This window comes from Scyliorhinus canicula, chromosome 25 (genome assembly GCF_902713615.1).
Source record: "Scyliorhinus canicula chromosome 25, sScyCan1.1, whole genome shotgun sequence".
NCBI classification, from domain to species: Eukaryota; Metazoa; Chordata; class Chondrichthyes; order Carcharhiniformes; family Scyliorhinidae; genus Scyliorhinus; species Scyliorhinus canicula.
In genome coordinates, this window is record NC_052170.1 from 301,146 (window position 1) to 318,370 (window position 17,225).

General features: G+C 52.0%; 1 protein-coding gene across 2 annotated transcripts in view; it reads left to right on the top strand.

The window, feature by feature from the left end:
• Positions 1-15,704, top strand: part of odad3 (outer dynein arm docking complex subunit 3) — a 32,357-nt gene extending 16,653 nt beyond the window's left edge. For both annotated transcript variants that reach the window (XM_038784958.1, XM_038784959.1), the window contains 6 exons: positions 993-1,136; positions 1,579-1,739; positions 8,885-9,041; positions 9,403-9,558; positions 11,340-11,424; positions 14,650-15,704. In XM_038784958.1, the coding sequence (XP_038640886.1) occupies positions 993-1,136; positions 1,579-1,739; positions 8,885-9,041; positions 9,403-9,558; positions 11,340-11,424; positions 14,650-14,804 (858 nt within the window). In that variant the 3' untranslated portion in view covers positions 14,805-15,704. The remainder of the gene's footprint in view (positions 1-992; positions 1,137-1,578; positions 1,740-8,884; positions 9,042-9,402; positions 9,559-11,339; positions 11,425-14,649) is intronic.
• Positions 15,705-17,225: the final 1,521 nt, after the last annotated feature.

The window sequence follows — 17,225 nt, forward strand, 5'->3', positions numbered from 1 at the left end:
GGTCTTACCCGGCTGGACCTCAGCACCCATCCTGTCGGGGGCGGCCTGGTGGGGGGGGGGGCTCCATCGTGACCTGGCCAATGATCGGGGCCTACTGATTGGCGGGCTGGCCTCTCGGGCTGGGGCCCTCTTCTGCATCGCACCGGCCCCTGTAGCCCTACGCCATGTTGCATCGGGGCCAGCGCGGAGAAGGAAGCTACCGCGCATTCACACCCCGCAGCACGCATGCACACCCCGCAGCACGCATTCACACCCCGCAGCACGCATTCGCACCCCGCAGCACGCATTCGCACCCCGCAGCACGCATTCGCACCCCGCAGCACGCATTCACACCCCGCAGCACGCATTCACACCCCGCAGCACGCATTCGCACCCCGCAGCACGCATTCGCACCCCGCAGCACGCATTCGCACCCCGCAGCACGCATTCACACCCCGCAGCACGCATTCGCACCCCGCAGCACGCATTCGCACCCCGCAGCACGCATTCACACCCCGCAGCACGCATTCGCACCCCGCAGCACGCATTCACACCCCGCAGCACGCATGCGCAGACACACGGCGCCCATTTGACAGCGGTATCGGCAGCTGGAGCGGCGTGGGTCACTCCAGTGCAGTGCCAGCCTCCTGTAGGGCAGAGGTTCCCTACACTTAGCGGTCCAATGACGCCGTTGTTAAACTCTCCAGTTTTTACGACGCTGTCAACACTCTGCCGTCAGATAGGAGAATCCCGCCCGAGGTTTCTGTGCACCAATGCTTTCACTATCCTGCAGCCAGACCATAACAGATGGCAATGATGTTGTGCCTCTACTTCAATGTTGATTTGGTTTGGAGTGAGTGTCATCTCAGAATAGAAAGATCTCAATCTGAGGACTCCTGACTAATTGTAGCTCTGCTGGTTGATCCTGACCTTGTGAAACAGCAGCATTAGGATCACTGGAGAACTTATCCAATGCCTGTGAGTGATGACTTCTTTGTGGTGACTTCTTTCAGGCAATGCGAGTAGCTGCTCACTCTGATGAGCTGCACTTTGAGCGACCAGCAACACAGGAAACTGGGATTGAGGAAAAGGCCTTCACTACATTTGAGGAATCGTTCTTATGGATCAAAACTGTGACCGGTGTTAGTGATGTACAGGTGAGGGGCATTTGGGAAGAGGTGTGTCTCAAGGATTTGTGCAGCTATGGCTTCAGCCCAGATACTGATCCCCAGCCTCTGTGCGAGGGGCCCCACTGCGTTTAGGCTCCGCTTTCCTGGAATGCTTCCACCAGGCAGGCAGCTCCTGTATACTGGGAGAAAAATAAAATATTTTTTTATTGAGATGAAATAATATGATTCGCTGCTCAATTGTTAGACACACGTTAGAATAATTGTAGTTTTCTGGTCAAGTTGAAATATTTTTGGAATTATGGGAAGGGTGGGCTCCCCTACCTGAGTGATCGGAATCATGGAATCACAGAATAAAACATAAAAATAATGCCTGTGGCAGGCGAATGTGATACTGGAGCTGGTTGTGTGACTATTTGAAATGTATAGAATATTGAGCTGGCTTCAGTCTGTGTTCTCCTCTTGATTGAAGGATGTAGTGAAACGCTTTGTGATGCAGAGAGAGACCTTAAAACACTTGGAGGAGTTGGAACTGGAGAATGAGAAAGAGATAATGCGGCTGAGGGAGGCGAAAGAGAGTCTGCAGGCAGAGTATGATCATCTGAAATATTCCGGTGAAACCAAACTTTCCAGGTATGAAGAGTGTTTCTGTCCCACACGTTAGGTTACAGTTTAGTTCTTATCGCTCTCGGTCTTGTCACTGAGATAACCCCAAATGACCTTGTTCTTTGTACGATATCCTCTATGTAGCTGACACATCATACACAGCTGGACAGAATCCATACCCGTGCCACTCGTACTGAGTCCCTCCTGCTACTCCTGATCTCCCAAGTGGGTTCACAACAGGAAAGAAGCTCGACCAATTAGTTTAGTCATTATAATTGAAGACATTCAGACTTTTAAGTCAGCTGCAGATTTGGAGGTGATGTTTTGAATCGAGTGAGTGCTGTATAGGGACAGCCCAGCTGGTACAGTTACAAAGCTTTGCTTGTTAAGTGTTAGTTTGTGTCAGTTTGGCTTGGTGGCAGTGCTTTCATCTCAGGTGCTAAAGTTTTTTTTAAAATTTAGATTACCCAATTATTTTTTCTATTAAGGGGCAATTTAGCGTGGCCAATCCACCTACTCTGCACATTTTTGGGTTGTGGGGGCGAAACCCACGCAGACACGGGGAGAATGTGCAAACTCCACACGGACAGTGACCCAGAGCCGGGATCGAACCTGGGACCTCAGCGCCGTGAGGCGGTTGTGCTAACCACTAGGCCACCGTGCTGCCCTCAGGTGCTAAAGTTTATGGAGAACTATGTACACCCAGAAGCTTAAAATAAATAAATGTATGAAAATATAGATAGGTGAAGCCTAAAATAGGTGCGTAAAACAAGATAATGAATTAGTGTAAGGCACAGTTATCGTACAGTGAGAAATTTGGAAATACCATTACACAACAGGCATGACAGCCATCAGGAAAGGGAATGATGGTTCATTCAGCTGATTCGCAGGTTGGGCCGATACTCATCGGAGTTGAGAAGAATGAGAGATGATCTTATTGAAACATAAAATTCTGAGAGGGCTGACAGGGTACATGCTGAGATGATGTTTCCTCTCATGAGGAAATCTAGAGGTAGGGGATATGGTTTCAAAATGAGGGGTCTCCAATTTTAAGAGGAATTATTTCTTCTCTGAGGGTCATTGGTCTCTCTTGTTATCTTTCCCAGAATGCAGTGGAGGCTGGGTCATTCCGTATATTTGAGGAGGAGATGGACAGATTTTTTAATGATAAGGAAGCCGAGGGTTCTGGGGTCAGGCAGGAAAGTGGAGTTCAGGCCACAATCACACAATCATGATCTGATTGAATGGCGGAGCAGGTTAGATAGCCGAATGACCTACCCCTACTCCGATACCTTCGAATCTTAAGAACATTTGAAATAAATGAAGTTCTATGGAGGAGTGCAGGGCAGTGGGATTAGTTTAGGATTGATGCAGGACTACGGGGAGAGTATGGGACAATATCGGAGATGCTGTTCTATAGTCAGAAACATCACGTCAGGAAAACCTGATTCGGAATCTTCTGGGCCCTTTTTGAAGTTTGAGTAAAGGAGCTAACTTTCCTAATTAAAGTCCAACAGGTCTTTAATGTGACAACATCAGAGCGTCAAACTGAATTTTCTTCAGTGACTCTCTGCACCCACGGTGTTAAACTGATTTTTCATCAGACTTTGGTCCCAAGCAATGGTTGCACCATCCCGGCAGGTTTATTGTTGGAGCATAGATTGTTTTGAAGGAGCCAATCGCACCAACATCATCCGAAACCAGCTCTGCTGGGCCCGAAACCAGCTCTGCTGGGCCCGAAACCAACTCTGCTGGGCTCGAAACCAGCTCTGCTAGGCCCGAAACCTGGGCCCGAAACCAGCTCTGCTGGGCCCGAAACCAACTCCGCTGGGCCCGAAACCAGCTCTGCTAGGCCCGAAACCAACTCTGCTGGGCTCGAAACCAGCTCTGCTAGGCCCGAAACCTGGGCCCGAAACCAACTCTGCTGGGCCCGAAACCAACTCTGCTGGGCCCGAAACCAGCTCTGCTCGGCCCGAAACCTGGGCCCGAAACCAACTCTGCTGGGCCCGAAACCAGCTCTGCTGGGCCCGAAACCAACTCCGCTGGGCCCGAAACCAACTCTGCTGGGCCCGAAACCAACTCTGCTGGGCCCGAAACCAACTCCGCTGGGCCCGAAACCTGGGCCCGAAACCAACTCTGCTGGGCCCGAAACCAACTCTGCTGGGCCCGAAACCAGCTCTGCTCGGCCCGAAACCTGGGCCCGAAACCAACTCTGCTGGGCCCGAAACCAGCTCTGCTGGGCCCGAAACCAACTCCGCTGGGCCCGAAACCAACTCTGCTGGGCCCGAAACCAACTCTGCTGGGCCCGAAACCAACTCCGCTGGGCCCCGAAACCAACTCCACTGGGCCGGCCCCGAAACCAACTCCGCTAGGCCCCAAAACCAACTCCGCTGGGCCCCGAAACCAACTCCGCTGGGCCCCGAAACCAACTCCGCTGGGCCCCTAAACCAACTCCGCTGGGCCCAAAACCAACCCCACTGGGCCCCGAAACATCATCCGAAACCAGCTCCGCTGGGCCCGAAACCTGGGCCCGAAACCAACTCTGCTGGGCCCGAAACCAACTCCGCTGGGCCCGAAACCAGCTCTGCTAGGCCCGAAACCAGCTCTGCTAGGCCCGAAACCAACTCTGCTGGGCCCGAAACCAACTCCACTGGGCCCCGAAACATCATCCGAAACCAGCTCTGCTGGGCCCGAAACCAACTCAACTGGGCCCGAAACCAGCTCTGCTGGGCCCGAAACCAACTCCACTGGGCCAGCCCCGAAATCAACTCTGCTGGGCCCAAAACCAACTCCTCTGGGCCCGATACCAACTCCTCTGGGCCCGAAACCAACTCTGCTGGGCCCGAAACCAACTCCACTAGGCCCCGAAACCAACTCCGCTGGGCCGGCCCCGAAACCAACTCCCGCTGGGCCCAAAACCAACTCCGCTGGGCCCGAAACCAACTCTGCTGGGCCCGAAACCAACTCCGCTGGGCCGGCTGGGCCCGAAACCAACTCCCACTGGGCCCGAAACCAACTCCGCTGGGCCCGAAACCAACTCCGCTGGGCCCAAAACCAACTCCACTGGGCCCCGAAACCAACTCCGCTGGGCCCGAAACCAACTCCGCTGGGCCCGAAACCAACTCCGCTGGGCCGGCCCCGAAACCAACTCCGCTGGGCCCCGAAACCAACTCCGCTGGGCCCCGAAACCAACTCCCTGGGCCCAAAACCAACTCCGCTGGGCCCCGAAACCAACTCCGCTGGGCCCGAAACCAACTCTGCTGGGCCGGCCCCGAAACCAACTCCGCTGGGCCCCGAAACCAACTCTGCTGGGCCCGAAACCTGGGCCCGAAACCAACTCCGCTGGGCCCCGAAACCAACTCCGCTGGGCCCGAAACCAGCTCTGCTGGGCCCGAAACCAACTCTGCTGGGCCCGAAACTAGCTCTGCTGGGCCCGAAACCAACTCTGCTGGGCCAGAAACCAACTCAGCTGGGCCCGAAACCAACTCCGCTGGGCCCGAAACCAGCTCTGCTGGGCCCCGAAACCAGCTCCGCTGGGCCGGCCCTGAAACCAACTCCGCTGGCCCTGAAACCAACTCCGCTGGGCCCGAAACCAACTCCGCTGGGCCCCGAAACCAACTCCGCTGGGCCCGAAACCAGCTCTGCTGGGCCCGAAACCAACTCTGCTGGGCCCGAAACCAACTCCGCTGGACCCGAAACCAACTCTGCTGGGCCCGAAACCAACACCGCTGGGCCCCGAAACCAACTCCGCTGGGCCCGAAACCAACTCTGCTGGGCCCGAAACCAACTCTGCTGGGCCCGAAACCAACTCCGCTGGGCCCCGAAACCAACTCCACTGGGCCGGCCCCGAAACCAACTCCGCTAGGCCCCAAAACCAACTCCGCTGGGCCCCGAAACCAACTCCGCTGGGCCCCGAAACCAACTCCGCTGGGCCCCTAAACCAACTCCGCTGGGCCCAAAACCAACCCCACTGGGCCCCGAAACATCATCCGAAACCAGCTCCGCTGGGCCCGAAACCAACTCTGCTGGGCCCGAAACCAACTCCGCTGGGCCCGAAACCAGCTCTGCTAGGCCCGAAACCAGCTCTGCTAGGCCCGAAACCAACTCTGCTGGGCCCGAAACCAACTCCACTGGGCCCCGAAACATCATCCGAAACCAGCTCTGCTGGGCCAGAAACCAACTCAACTGGGCCCGAAACCAGCTCTGCTGGGCCCGAAACCAACTCCATTGGGCCAGCCCCGAAATCAACTCTGCTGGGCCCAAAACCAACTCCTCTGGGCCCGATACCAACTCCTCTGGGCCCGAAACCAACTCTGCTGGGCCCTAAACCAACTCCACTAGGCCCCGAAACCAACTCCGCTGGGCCGGCCCCGAAACCAACTCCCGCTGGGCCCGAAACCAACTCCGCTGGGCCCGAAACCAACTCTGCTGGGCCCGAAACCAACTCCGCTGGGCCGGCTGGGCCCGAAACCAACTCCCACTGGGCCCGAAACCAACTCCGCTGGGCCCGAAACCAACTCCGCTGGGCCCAAAACCAACTCCACTGGGCCCCGAAACCAACTCCGCTGGGCCCGAAACCAACTCCGCTGGGCCCGAAACCAACTCCGCTGGGCCGGCCCCGAAACCAACTCCGCTGGGCCCCGAAACCAACTCCGCTGGGCCCCGAAACCAACTCCCTGGGCCCAAAACCAACTCCGCTGGGCCCCGAAACCAACTCCGCTGGGCCCGAAACCAACTCTGCTGGGCCGGCCCCGAAACCAACTCCGCTGGGCCCCGAAACCAACTCTGCTGGGCCCGAACCTGGGCCCGAAACCAACTCCGCTGGGCCCCGAAACCAACTCCGCTGGGCCCGAAACCAGCTCTGCTGGGCCCGAAAACAACTCTGCTGGGCCCGAAACTAGCTCTGCTGGGCCCGAAACCAACTCTGCTGGGCCAGAAACCAACTCAGCTGGGCCCGAAACCAACTCCGCTGGGCCCGAAACCAGCTCTGCTGGGCCCCGAAACCAACTCCGCTGGGTCGGCCCTGAAACCAACTCCGCTGGCCCCGAAACCAACTCCGCTGGGCCCGAAACCAACTCCGCTGGGCCGGCCCCGAAACCAACTCCGCTGGGCCCCGAAACCAACTCCGCTGGGCCCGAAACCAGCTCTGCTGGGCCCGAAACCAACTCTGCTGGGCTCGAAACCAACTCCGCTGGACCCGAAACCAACTCTGCTGGGCCCGAAACCAACACCGCTGGGCCCCGAAACCAACTCCGCTGGGCCGGCCCCGAAACCAACTCCGCTGGGCCCGAAACCAACTCCGCTGGGCCCCGAAACCAACTCCGCCGGGCCCGAAACCAACTCCTCTGGGTCCGAAACCAACTCCGCTGGGCCCCGAAACCAACTCCGCTGGGCCCGAAACCAACTCTGCTGGGCCCGAAACCAACTCCGCTGGGCCCGAAACCAACTCCGCTGGGCCGGCCCCGAAACCAACTCCGCTGGGCCTGAAACCAACTCCGCTGGGCCCGAAACCAACTCCGCTGGGCCGGCCCCGAAACCAACTCCGCCGGGCCCGAAACCAACTCCGCTGGGCCCGAAACCAACTCCGCTGGGCCCGAAACCAACTCCGCTGGGCCCGAAACCAGCTCTGCTGGGCCCGAAACCAGCTCTGCTGGGGCCGAAACCAACTCTGCTGGGCCCGAAACCAACTCCACTGGGCCCCGAAACCAACTCCGCTGGGCCCCGAAACCAACTCCGCTGGGCCCGAAACCAACTCCGCTGGGCCCCGAAACCAACTCCGCTGGGCCCGAAACCAACTCCGCTGGGCCCGAAACGAACTCCGCTGGGCCCCGAAACCTGGGCCCGAAACCAACTCCGCTGGGCCCGAAACCAACTCCACTGGGCCCGAAACCAACTCCGCTGGGCCCGAAACCAACTCCGCTGGGCCCGAAACCAACTCCGCTGGGCCCGAAACCAACTCCGCTGGGCCCCGAAACCTGGGCCTGAAACCAACTTCCCTGGGCCCGAAACCAACTCCACTGTGCCCGAAACCAACTCCGCTGGGCCCGAACCCAACTCCGCTGGGCCCGAAACCAACTCCGCTGGGCCCGAAACCTGGGCCCGAAACCAACTCCACTGGGCCTGAAACCAACTCCGCTGGGCCCCGAAACCAACTCCGCTAGGCCGGCTGGGCCCGAAACCAACTCTGCTGGGCCGGCCATGTACTGAGGATGTCAGAGTCCCGACTGTCAAAGCAAATTTCCTTTGCACAGCACAAAGAAGGCTTCCAAACAAGAGGAGGACAAAGAAAGCGCTTCAAAGGCACCCTAAAGGCTTACCTCAAGAAATGCAAATCAATGTCAACGCCTGGGAGACCCTTGCTCAGAAGAGACCTACTTGGAGGAACCTCCTGATTGAAGGGACACAATTCTTCAAGGACATCCAACAGCACGAGGAAGCCCAGAAAAGGAGCCTGAGAAAGGAATACCAGCGATCTAGAATCCGGGGACCGATGCCACCTCTCAGAAGCACCTGCCAAGTGTGTGGTCGACGATGTGGTTCTGGGGTCAGGCTCATTAGCCATGAGCAGTAACGGAGTTTCTTAGGTGGATAATCATACTCGTTAGTGAGTGATCACCAAAGAAGAAGAAGAGTTCAGGGAGAGACCTTCCATCTTGAAAATGAAATGTAATGAAAATCGCTTATTGTCACAAGTAGGCTTCAAATGAAGTTACTGTGAAAAGCCCCTAGTCGCCACATTCCGGCGCCTGTTCGGGGAGGCTGGTACGGGAATTGAACCGTGCTGCTGGCCTGCCTTGGTCTGCTTTCAAAGCCAGCAATTTAGCCCTGTGCTAAACCAGCCCCTCTTTGAACTGCAAAGTGGATAAGTGTTGACGTTAAGGAAGAGAGAGCCAGATATTAAGAATAAGTTTTGCATTGCTCTGTCAAAGACCTCACCGGACAACCAAGAGAAGCTTCAGGACAGTAATCTGGAGTGCAAATCCTGGTGCCATTGATAGCTCCTCTGCTACTATGTTTGGCTAACTTAGGACCAATGTAATGTTTGAAGCTCGGCACGTCATGTAGTTTAGAATTGGTATTGGGTCAGTGTCTGCCAGTCATGTTGAGCTCGCTATTTGTCCATTATTGCTTTAAATCAAATGTTTCTGCTTTCCTTGTGGTTTTTAACATAGTGAACAGAAACTGTTAACGGAGCTACAAACTCATCTCAACAATGAGCAGACTCGACGAAATAAGACAATGGAGCAGCTTGAATACATCAGCCATATCACCATGACCATTAAAGCAGGCGTGGAACACATCCATGAGAAATTGCAACATGTGAAGATTGTAAGTGATGACTACATCCAGGCCATTTGTGTCAGTGAATAATCGGCTCAGTTCCAGAGTATTGGAGGGAAACTTTCCATTGCTCAGTTTCTGAATTTTGATTAGTTTGTTGAGACTTAGGATGAAGTCGTGTTTTCAATTACGTATATCAAATTGGTGTTAGATATTTTTCTGTGACTGTTTGGATGGTTTACAATGTTTTAATTGAGAAAACATTAGAATAAAATGTTTCACGTGATGTAGTTTGTAAAGTGGGAATTGTATTCTGCAGTCTAATAATATATCAATGTTGAAAGGGTGCTATATTAATGCAGGCCTCACGGTTATTTTCACATAACTAGTTTGTGTCTCAATTCTGCAGTCTAAAGGCAATGTTCCAGCTGTGGTACTGAGCCCAGCATCAGACGAGTATGTGTTGGACTTGCTATCATTAACAGAAGACAAACTCCTTCAACTGTATCAAAACCTAGAGGAAATCGACATGAAGAAGACACTGCAACTGATTGAGGATGATGAGGTGAGATGATGCATTGTGCAGCTTTTTATCCTCTCAATAATTGATTTTTGGAATGTGTTTAGGGCTTGGGAAGCCACTGCCTGGACAGATTCAATTGGCTTTAAATGGAAATGATATCCGCTTAATTCCCTTTGAAATTGGTCTGAACAGTCTCCAGTGTGATGTGGCTCTGTTCCTAACTCTCGAGGCATTGCGAGGTTTGACATTCCAGAAAATGAGAAAATTGTTCTTTTGTCCTTGAAACTCCTGGGGAATAGCTTCCAGGCATATATGCATTTTGGGAGGACTAAGGCAAGGGAATACACAATAAACGGCAGGATGCTAGGGTGTAGGGGAACAGCGGGATTTTGGGGATGATGTCCATGAATCCCTGAAGACAGCAGGACAGGTAGAAGAGGTGGTTAAGAAGATATATGGGATACTTGTCTTTATTAACCAAGATGTGGAGATGCCGGCGTTGGACTGGGGTGAGCACAGTAAGAAGTCTTCCAACACCAGGTTAAAGTCCAACAGGTTTGATTCAAACACGAGCTTTCGGAGCACTGCTCCTTCCTCAGGTGAATGGCGAGGTATGTTCCAGAAACATTTATATAGACAAAGTCAGAGATGCTGGACAATGCTTGGAATGCGAGCATTTGTAGGTAATTAAATCTTTACAGATGCAGAGATAGGGGTAACCCCAGGTTAAAGAGGTGTGAATTGTCTCAAGCCAGGACAGTTGGTAGGATTCCGCAAGTCCAGGCCAGATGGTGGGGGATGAATGTAATGCAACATGAATCCCAGGTCCCGGTTGAGGCCGTACTCATGTGCGGAACTTGGCTATAGGTTTCTGCTCAGCGATTCTGCGTTGTCGTGCGTCCTGAAGGCCGCCTTGGAGAACGCTTACCCGGAGATCAGAGGCTGAATGCCCTTGACTGCTGAAGGGTTTCCCGACTGGAAGGGAACATTCCTGCCTGGTGATTGTCACGCGATGACAACGAATGAACGGACATGGCCTCGCTCTGCATCACAGACCAGCTGTCTAGCCAAGTGAGCTAAACCAGCCCCCAAAGGGAAGGATGTGATTGCCCTGGGAGAGGGTGCAGGTGAGATTCACCAGGATGTTGTCTGGGTTGGAGCGTTTCAGCTGTGAAGCGATGCTGGATGGGGTTGCTCTCCTTCGAGCACAGAAGGCTGAAGGGGACCTGATTAAGGTGCACAAAATTATGAAGGATATTGAGAGGATACATAAGAAGAACCTTTGCCCCTTAGTAGATGGGTCAGTAACCAGGGGGCATAGATTTAAGGTCGGGGACACGTGAGTTCGATGGGACTTGAGGAAAACCTTTTCACCCAGAGGGTGGTGGGAATCTGGAACTCACTCCCTGAAAGGGTGGTAGAGACGGGAACCCTCACAACATTTATAATCTAAGAATTTAGATGAACACTTGCAATGCCACAGCATACAAGCTATGGACCAAGAGCTGGAAAAGGAATGTAGAACAGATAGGTGCTTGATGGTCAGCACAGACACGATGGGCCAAAGTGCCTCTCTCTGTGCAGTAAAGCTCTATGGTAGAGGGGCAATACCATGAGCTGGTGACTTGTATCAGCCATTTCAATTGTCTTTCTTCAGCACAAAAAGAAAAATTATTGAGAGGATAAAAAATAAATCGCAAGAAAGCTAACTGTTGGAATATATTTGGTGGGTTTCTGTGAATGATGTAAGGACGCAGCACGTTACAATTTCCCATGCTCCATTGATGATTCCTTTATTAACTATTTTGTTGCTTGTGTTCCAGTTCCATGCGACTGTGGAAGGCAAACTTCCATCTTACAACATGAGAGTGAAACTTCCCACTGCCCAAAAGCTCGATCTGTATGAGGGTGAGGAACAGAATTTAATTCCTGGTCATCTTAAAAGTTAGCACCACATGACACTGTTAGTTTTATAAAGCTGTGATTTCAGTTACTATCTGTTGCTTCTATAACCAACTTTGTTCTTTAATGTAACAGTCCATAGTTAATTAGTTTACAAGAATGTGGCCAGGGCTGAAAAAGTCTGGCTACGAGGGGAGATTGGAGAGGTTGGGATTATTTTCCTTGGAGCAAAGAAGGCTGAGGGGTGACTTAATTGAGGCGGACAAAATTATGAGGGAAAGAGGTAGAGTGGACAGGATAAAATTGTTTCCCTTGGTAGTGAATTCTTGAACCAGGGGGGCATAGATTCAAGATAAGAACATTTTTACACAGAGGGTGGAGGGAGTCTGGAATTCGCTGCCCGAGTTGGTGTTGGAGGCAGAGAACCTAAACTCTTTTTAAAATTAGCTGGATCTGCACCTTAAGTGCTGTAAGCTACAGGACTATGGACTGGGTGCAGGAACGTATCGGGCTGGCATAGACAAGCTGGGCCAAATGGCCTCTTTCTGTAGTGTAGCTTTTCTATGATTCCGTGATGACAGCAGAGCAGTAAACATACAAAATCTTGGATTCCCAAATCGGATCCGGATATTGCTGGCAATGTCTGATCCTCACTCCTGATTCATGTCAGTTTCTGAAAAGGATCACGCCAAAGTTTGTAGCCAATTCCACAGCTGACTCCTTTCCGACTGTACAACAAGTAGTTGGACTGACATCTTGCTGCAACAGTAACTCCCATTTCCTAATCTTGGAACTTCTGCTACGTTCAGAGAGCTGATGCTGAGAGTAATGTCTGAGATCTCAGATTGAGGTTTCGTGTGGAGGGCACAACTCTCTCAGGGCTGTTGAGAACCTCTCAACCCAGCATTTCCCATCTTTACGGGGGCAGGACTGGGAGTTATAACCATAGAAATGTCATGGGGCAAAGAGGCCATTCAGCCCATCATGTCTGCACCAGCCAAAAAACAGAAAAAGAAAGAAACTAGCCTCTCTTTCTAATGCGACGTTCCGTCACCTGTTTCGTATTTAGATCCAGTTAATTATGAAAAGAGTTGAGCATTTTAACCTCAACCACCAACCCGGGCATCAATTCCACAGACCCACAACTCTCTGTGTGAAAAAGCTTTTCCTCATATTCCCACTAATCCATCTGCCGGTCACCTATGCCCCCCTATGCCCCCCATGCCAGAGTTAACACGTGTGTGATTCACGGAGGCAGATGGTCATTTAAATCACCAGCTGCCTTCAATAAAATGGAATTTACTAGGTGGGTTGGCATGGAGGGGGTAATGGCAAAAGATGGGGGCATGGGTTGGCATAAGGGGTGCGGGGTAATGGTTGGTAGAGTGGTATTAGGTAGGCATAGGGCTGTGGGAAGTCATGGGGATGGGCAGAGAATAACTAAGTTGGCATAAGGGTGTGGGGCTATGGGGGGGTGGGTAGGCATAGGTTGGCATGGAATTGGGCATCTGTGTTGGGGGTGAAGGGTGAAGTTTTGAGGGTTATTTTTTGTGTCATTATTATTTTTAACTTATTTAGATAGAGACGGGCCTTGCGCCCAACCCGCTTCCAGGCCGGGATGTCTGTGAATTAATTCCCCTGTTGTCTGCTCCGGCGACTGGTTCAACCCAGACCCAACCGCAAATCCTACCTGTAGTGGCCATTTTTAACAGTCAAGTTTGCCAAGTCGGGAATTTACACAATTCCGTGTTCCTGGTCCAGGGGACCATGGGCGGAATTCTCCGACCCCCCCCGCAGGGTTGGAGAATCGCCCAGGGCCGGCATCAATCCCGCCCCCGCCGTGGCCCAAATTCTCCGCCACCCGGGAATCGGTGGGGGCGGGAATCGTGCGGCCGGCGGGCCCCCCGCGCGATTCTCCGGCCCTCGATGGGCCAAACTCCCGCCACTGACAGGCTAATCCCGCCGGCGGGAATCAAAACACCTCTGGTGCCGGCGGGATTGGCGGCGTGGACGGGCTCCGGGGTCCTGGGGGGGGGGGGGGCGGTCTGACCCCGGGGGGGTGCCCCCACGTGGCCAAGCCCACGATCGGGGCCCACTGATCGGCGGGCGCGCCTGTGCCGTGGGGGCAGTCTTTTTCTTCCGCCCCGCCACGGCCTCCACCATGGCGGAGGTGGAAGAGACCCCCCCTCTGCTGCGTATGCGCCGGTATGACGTCAGCAGCCGCTGTTGCTCCGGCGCATGCGTGGATTTCTGCCGCCCGGTGAAGGCCTTTCGGCCCCGGCTGGCATGGTGCCCAAGGCCGTTCGTGCCAGTTGCCGAGGCGGCAACCACTCCGGCGTGGGCCTAGCCCCTCAATGTGAGGGCTTGGCCCCTATTCTCCACCTCTTTGCGGAGGCCCGACACCGGAGTGGTTGATGCCATCCCAACACGCCGGGACCCCCCGCCCTGCCGGGTAGGGGAGAATCCCGGCCCATGTCTCTGTTACGGAGATTAGATCGAAATCCCCTCTCAATCTTATTGCAGAGTCCTTGCGCACTCCAATAAAGACCCTTTATTTCTTTTGTTTTACTGCTCTTCCTAGTATGAACTTTACTGAATGATGCATAATCACTGTTAAAGTCTCTGTCCCTTCCTCTCCCCTCTGTCTTTACCTACATCCCACTTTGCACTGTCTAAAATGTTCAGTTTCCAGTGTAATTCTCTGGGATTACCATGACAGGCTCCCTACTGTGTGCCCTCCTCTTTCACCTGGCCACATGTAACCCGTGCACCCACCATCACCCCCAACCCAATGGAACTATCTATACCCTTATTAGTAAACCGTTGCTGAACTCTCCAAAAACCTTTATTAACCTTAATGGGGGTACCTGGTGGGATCTCGCCCTACCATCTCCAACCCTCCTAAACATAGCCAGTTCCAGCAACATCATTAAGAAACCAGCACCTTGGCCAATGCCGGTAAATTCAGGTGCCATCAGTCTCTGTTCCTGCCCCACCAGAATGTGAGAATCCAGGACAAATGGCTCCCTACAGGAATGACTGGAGTAGCAAAAAGAATGACATGAATCTGCGATTCTGTGAATTGGATCGGGAGGAGGAGTGAGTGAAGCAGGGATTAACGGGATTCAGACTGTGTGTGTGTCTCCCCTTCTGCCGATCTCTCTGTCTTGTGTCTGCCTCTGTCCCACATTCTCCTTGTCCATGATGGGTAATTGAGTTTTCTGATTACAGATGATGATGAAGATGATGATGATGAAGATGATGGCAGCAGTGATGATAATGGTGACATTGTCACGAGGGCAGTGTTGAAGCACCAATCACAGCAGATTGTTGACTGGAAAACCAAGAGGCGGTCTCGACCGAAGAGGAGGAAAGTGAAACACTAATCAGTTCAAGACAGATGCCCAGTTGGTCACCCCATCTTCATCCACTAGTCATGTGACTCCGGGCTCTCAGGGTTTAGAACCATTAGTAGTTAACAAATAAATAAGTGTTGGGGAGCAACCAGGAGCAAGGTAACTGTTTCAATCCATTCATTTTTTTGAGCTAGTAAATTGCTAGCTGGTTGCGATCTAGTGAAATAAGCAGTAGATTAGGATCTTTCTGCAGAGTAATGAAATCTCACCTGGAAGATTCATGTACCCCAGGACACTGACAATTCGGACCATAACTGAGATTCTATAAATTACAAACAGATCAGTCTGTAACTAATCGGGGAAAAAACCATTTTGATGATTTAGAGATCTTCAGTCAGTGACTAATGGACCTGTTTTACATTTGATTCAAAATCTTGGGCCTCTAAGAACATTAAACGTTGGTAGATAAATACTCTTTCTGTGTGGGAGGGCTTCAGGTATTGTTGGAAACTGATATTTGTAATTATGATTAGCCCTAACTTTTCTCTAGGGCTATGAAATAAGTTTTGTGAGATGTGGGATCTAACAGACAATTTTAGCCTGTGATGGATGAACTAATCTCACCTCTGGCAGCAGGAATATTATATACTGAGCTTAGTGTCTCTGGGTGGGGGAGAAGGAAGTCAGCAAGCTGCCTTGTTGCTCATGTTTGTGCAGTGGTGTCTGCTGGACCACGCCTCGATACTGGATGAAGACAACTATGGGTTAGACTGTGATGGGACCAGTGACCAACGAAGCTGCTGGTGTGATGTGCGGGGCTTGAGGTAAAGTGGTGCTTGGGTGGTGCCCATGAATTGACCCCAGCAAGTATCAATACATGAGGTGAAGCAGATTGCATTAAATAATAAATAACCAGAGGTTCTAGTTTCACTGAAAGCTTTGTTCAAAGTTTGTCTGGAAGGCTGATCAGCTCAACCAAACATTGGGTTTGACACAGAAATAATGGCCAATGATACTCGTCACAAGGCTCATTGTGAGTTCAGCAAAGGATGAATCCTCCATACTGTTTAATTCATGATGTCTCACATCCTGCACATCCCACCTCCAAACTCCAGCTTTGCTGCGCAGGCTGTACTGGATGAGACTCCAGCTTTACTGTGCAGGCTGTACTGGATGAGTTGATCTCTGGCCGCAGTGGTCCTGGGCTGGGGTCCTGCGAGTAGGAGAGGTGGTAAATGCAATAAAGACCCTCAGCCCTGCCCCACACCCCAGTACAGTAGAGAAGTCTCATAGTAAAGCATTTCATATTTGATAATACTGATGCTCTCCTCAATTAAAGAGACTCTTCAGCTCTTTAACTATTTCTGCAGACTGGCAGCACGGTAGCACAGTGGTTAGCACTATGACTTCACAGCGCCAGGATCTCAAGTTCGATTCCCGGCTGGGTCACTGCCTGTGTGGAGTCTGCACGTCCTCCCCGTGTTTGTGTGGGTTTCCTCCGGGTGCTCCGGTTTCCTCCCACAGACCAAAGATGTGAGATTAGGTGGATTGGCCATGCTAAATTGCCCTTAGGTTAGATGGAGTGTGCTGGGTTATGGGGATAGGGTGGAGGTGTGGGCTTAAGTAAGGTGCTCTTTCCAAGAGCCGGTGTAGACTAGTTGGGCTGAATGGCCTCCTGTACTGTAAATTCTATGATTCTATGATGATTCTAGACCTTGTGCTCAATCCCCTGGCTCAGCTATTAGATATGATGCAATTTGGAACTTTAACCTGATTCTCTTGGTGAACAGTTGGTGGAGGAGATTTTTTTATTATATCATATTAACCATTTCTAATTGTATTTTCCATATTTGTTGAGATTAAATTCGACCCAGAGCCTAAACAGTGATGATTTATTCTTTGAGTCTATTATACGAGATAGATCTCACGGTGTGACCGTGACACGCTGGTCTTTCAAATGACTGAAATCCAAGTAATTGACATCTGTCCAATCCTAAGGGAATCGTTTAACTTTGCTCATTTATATTTGATGGGAGACCATCTCCTGGGTTTCCAGCTCACTTTATTCACTCACAGGGACATTATGCATGAGCTGAGCGAGGCAGACAGCTACTGTATCATCAACATTCTCATCAATGCCAATTTGTTTTGTTCAATGTTTTTCATTGGGTTTTATACTTGGTAAACTTACAAATGCGCACACAGAGAAACAAAATAAAACAAAGAAAAAAAAACAGAGGAAGTATATCTGCAAAGACACAAGAAACATTTCAGAACACATTAGCAGTAAGGGGGGGGGGCTTCCTCCCCCACTTCTCTTTTTTTAATACAAAACAAGCCAAGCCAAACCGTGTGGCAGGGAAGGGTCAGTACGGCGCTGCCCCTGATCTCACTCACATCTCTCGCTCAGTTTTATTTTTTGTTTTTGTCCATTTGCCTCAGCTTCGGCCG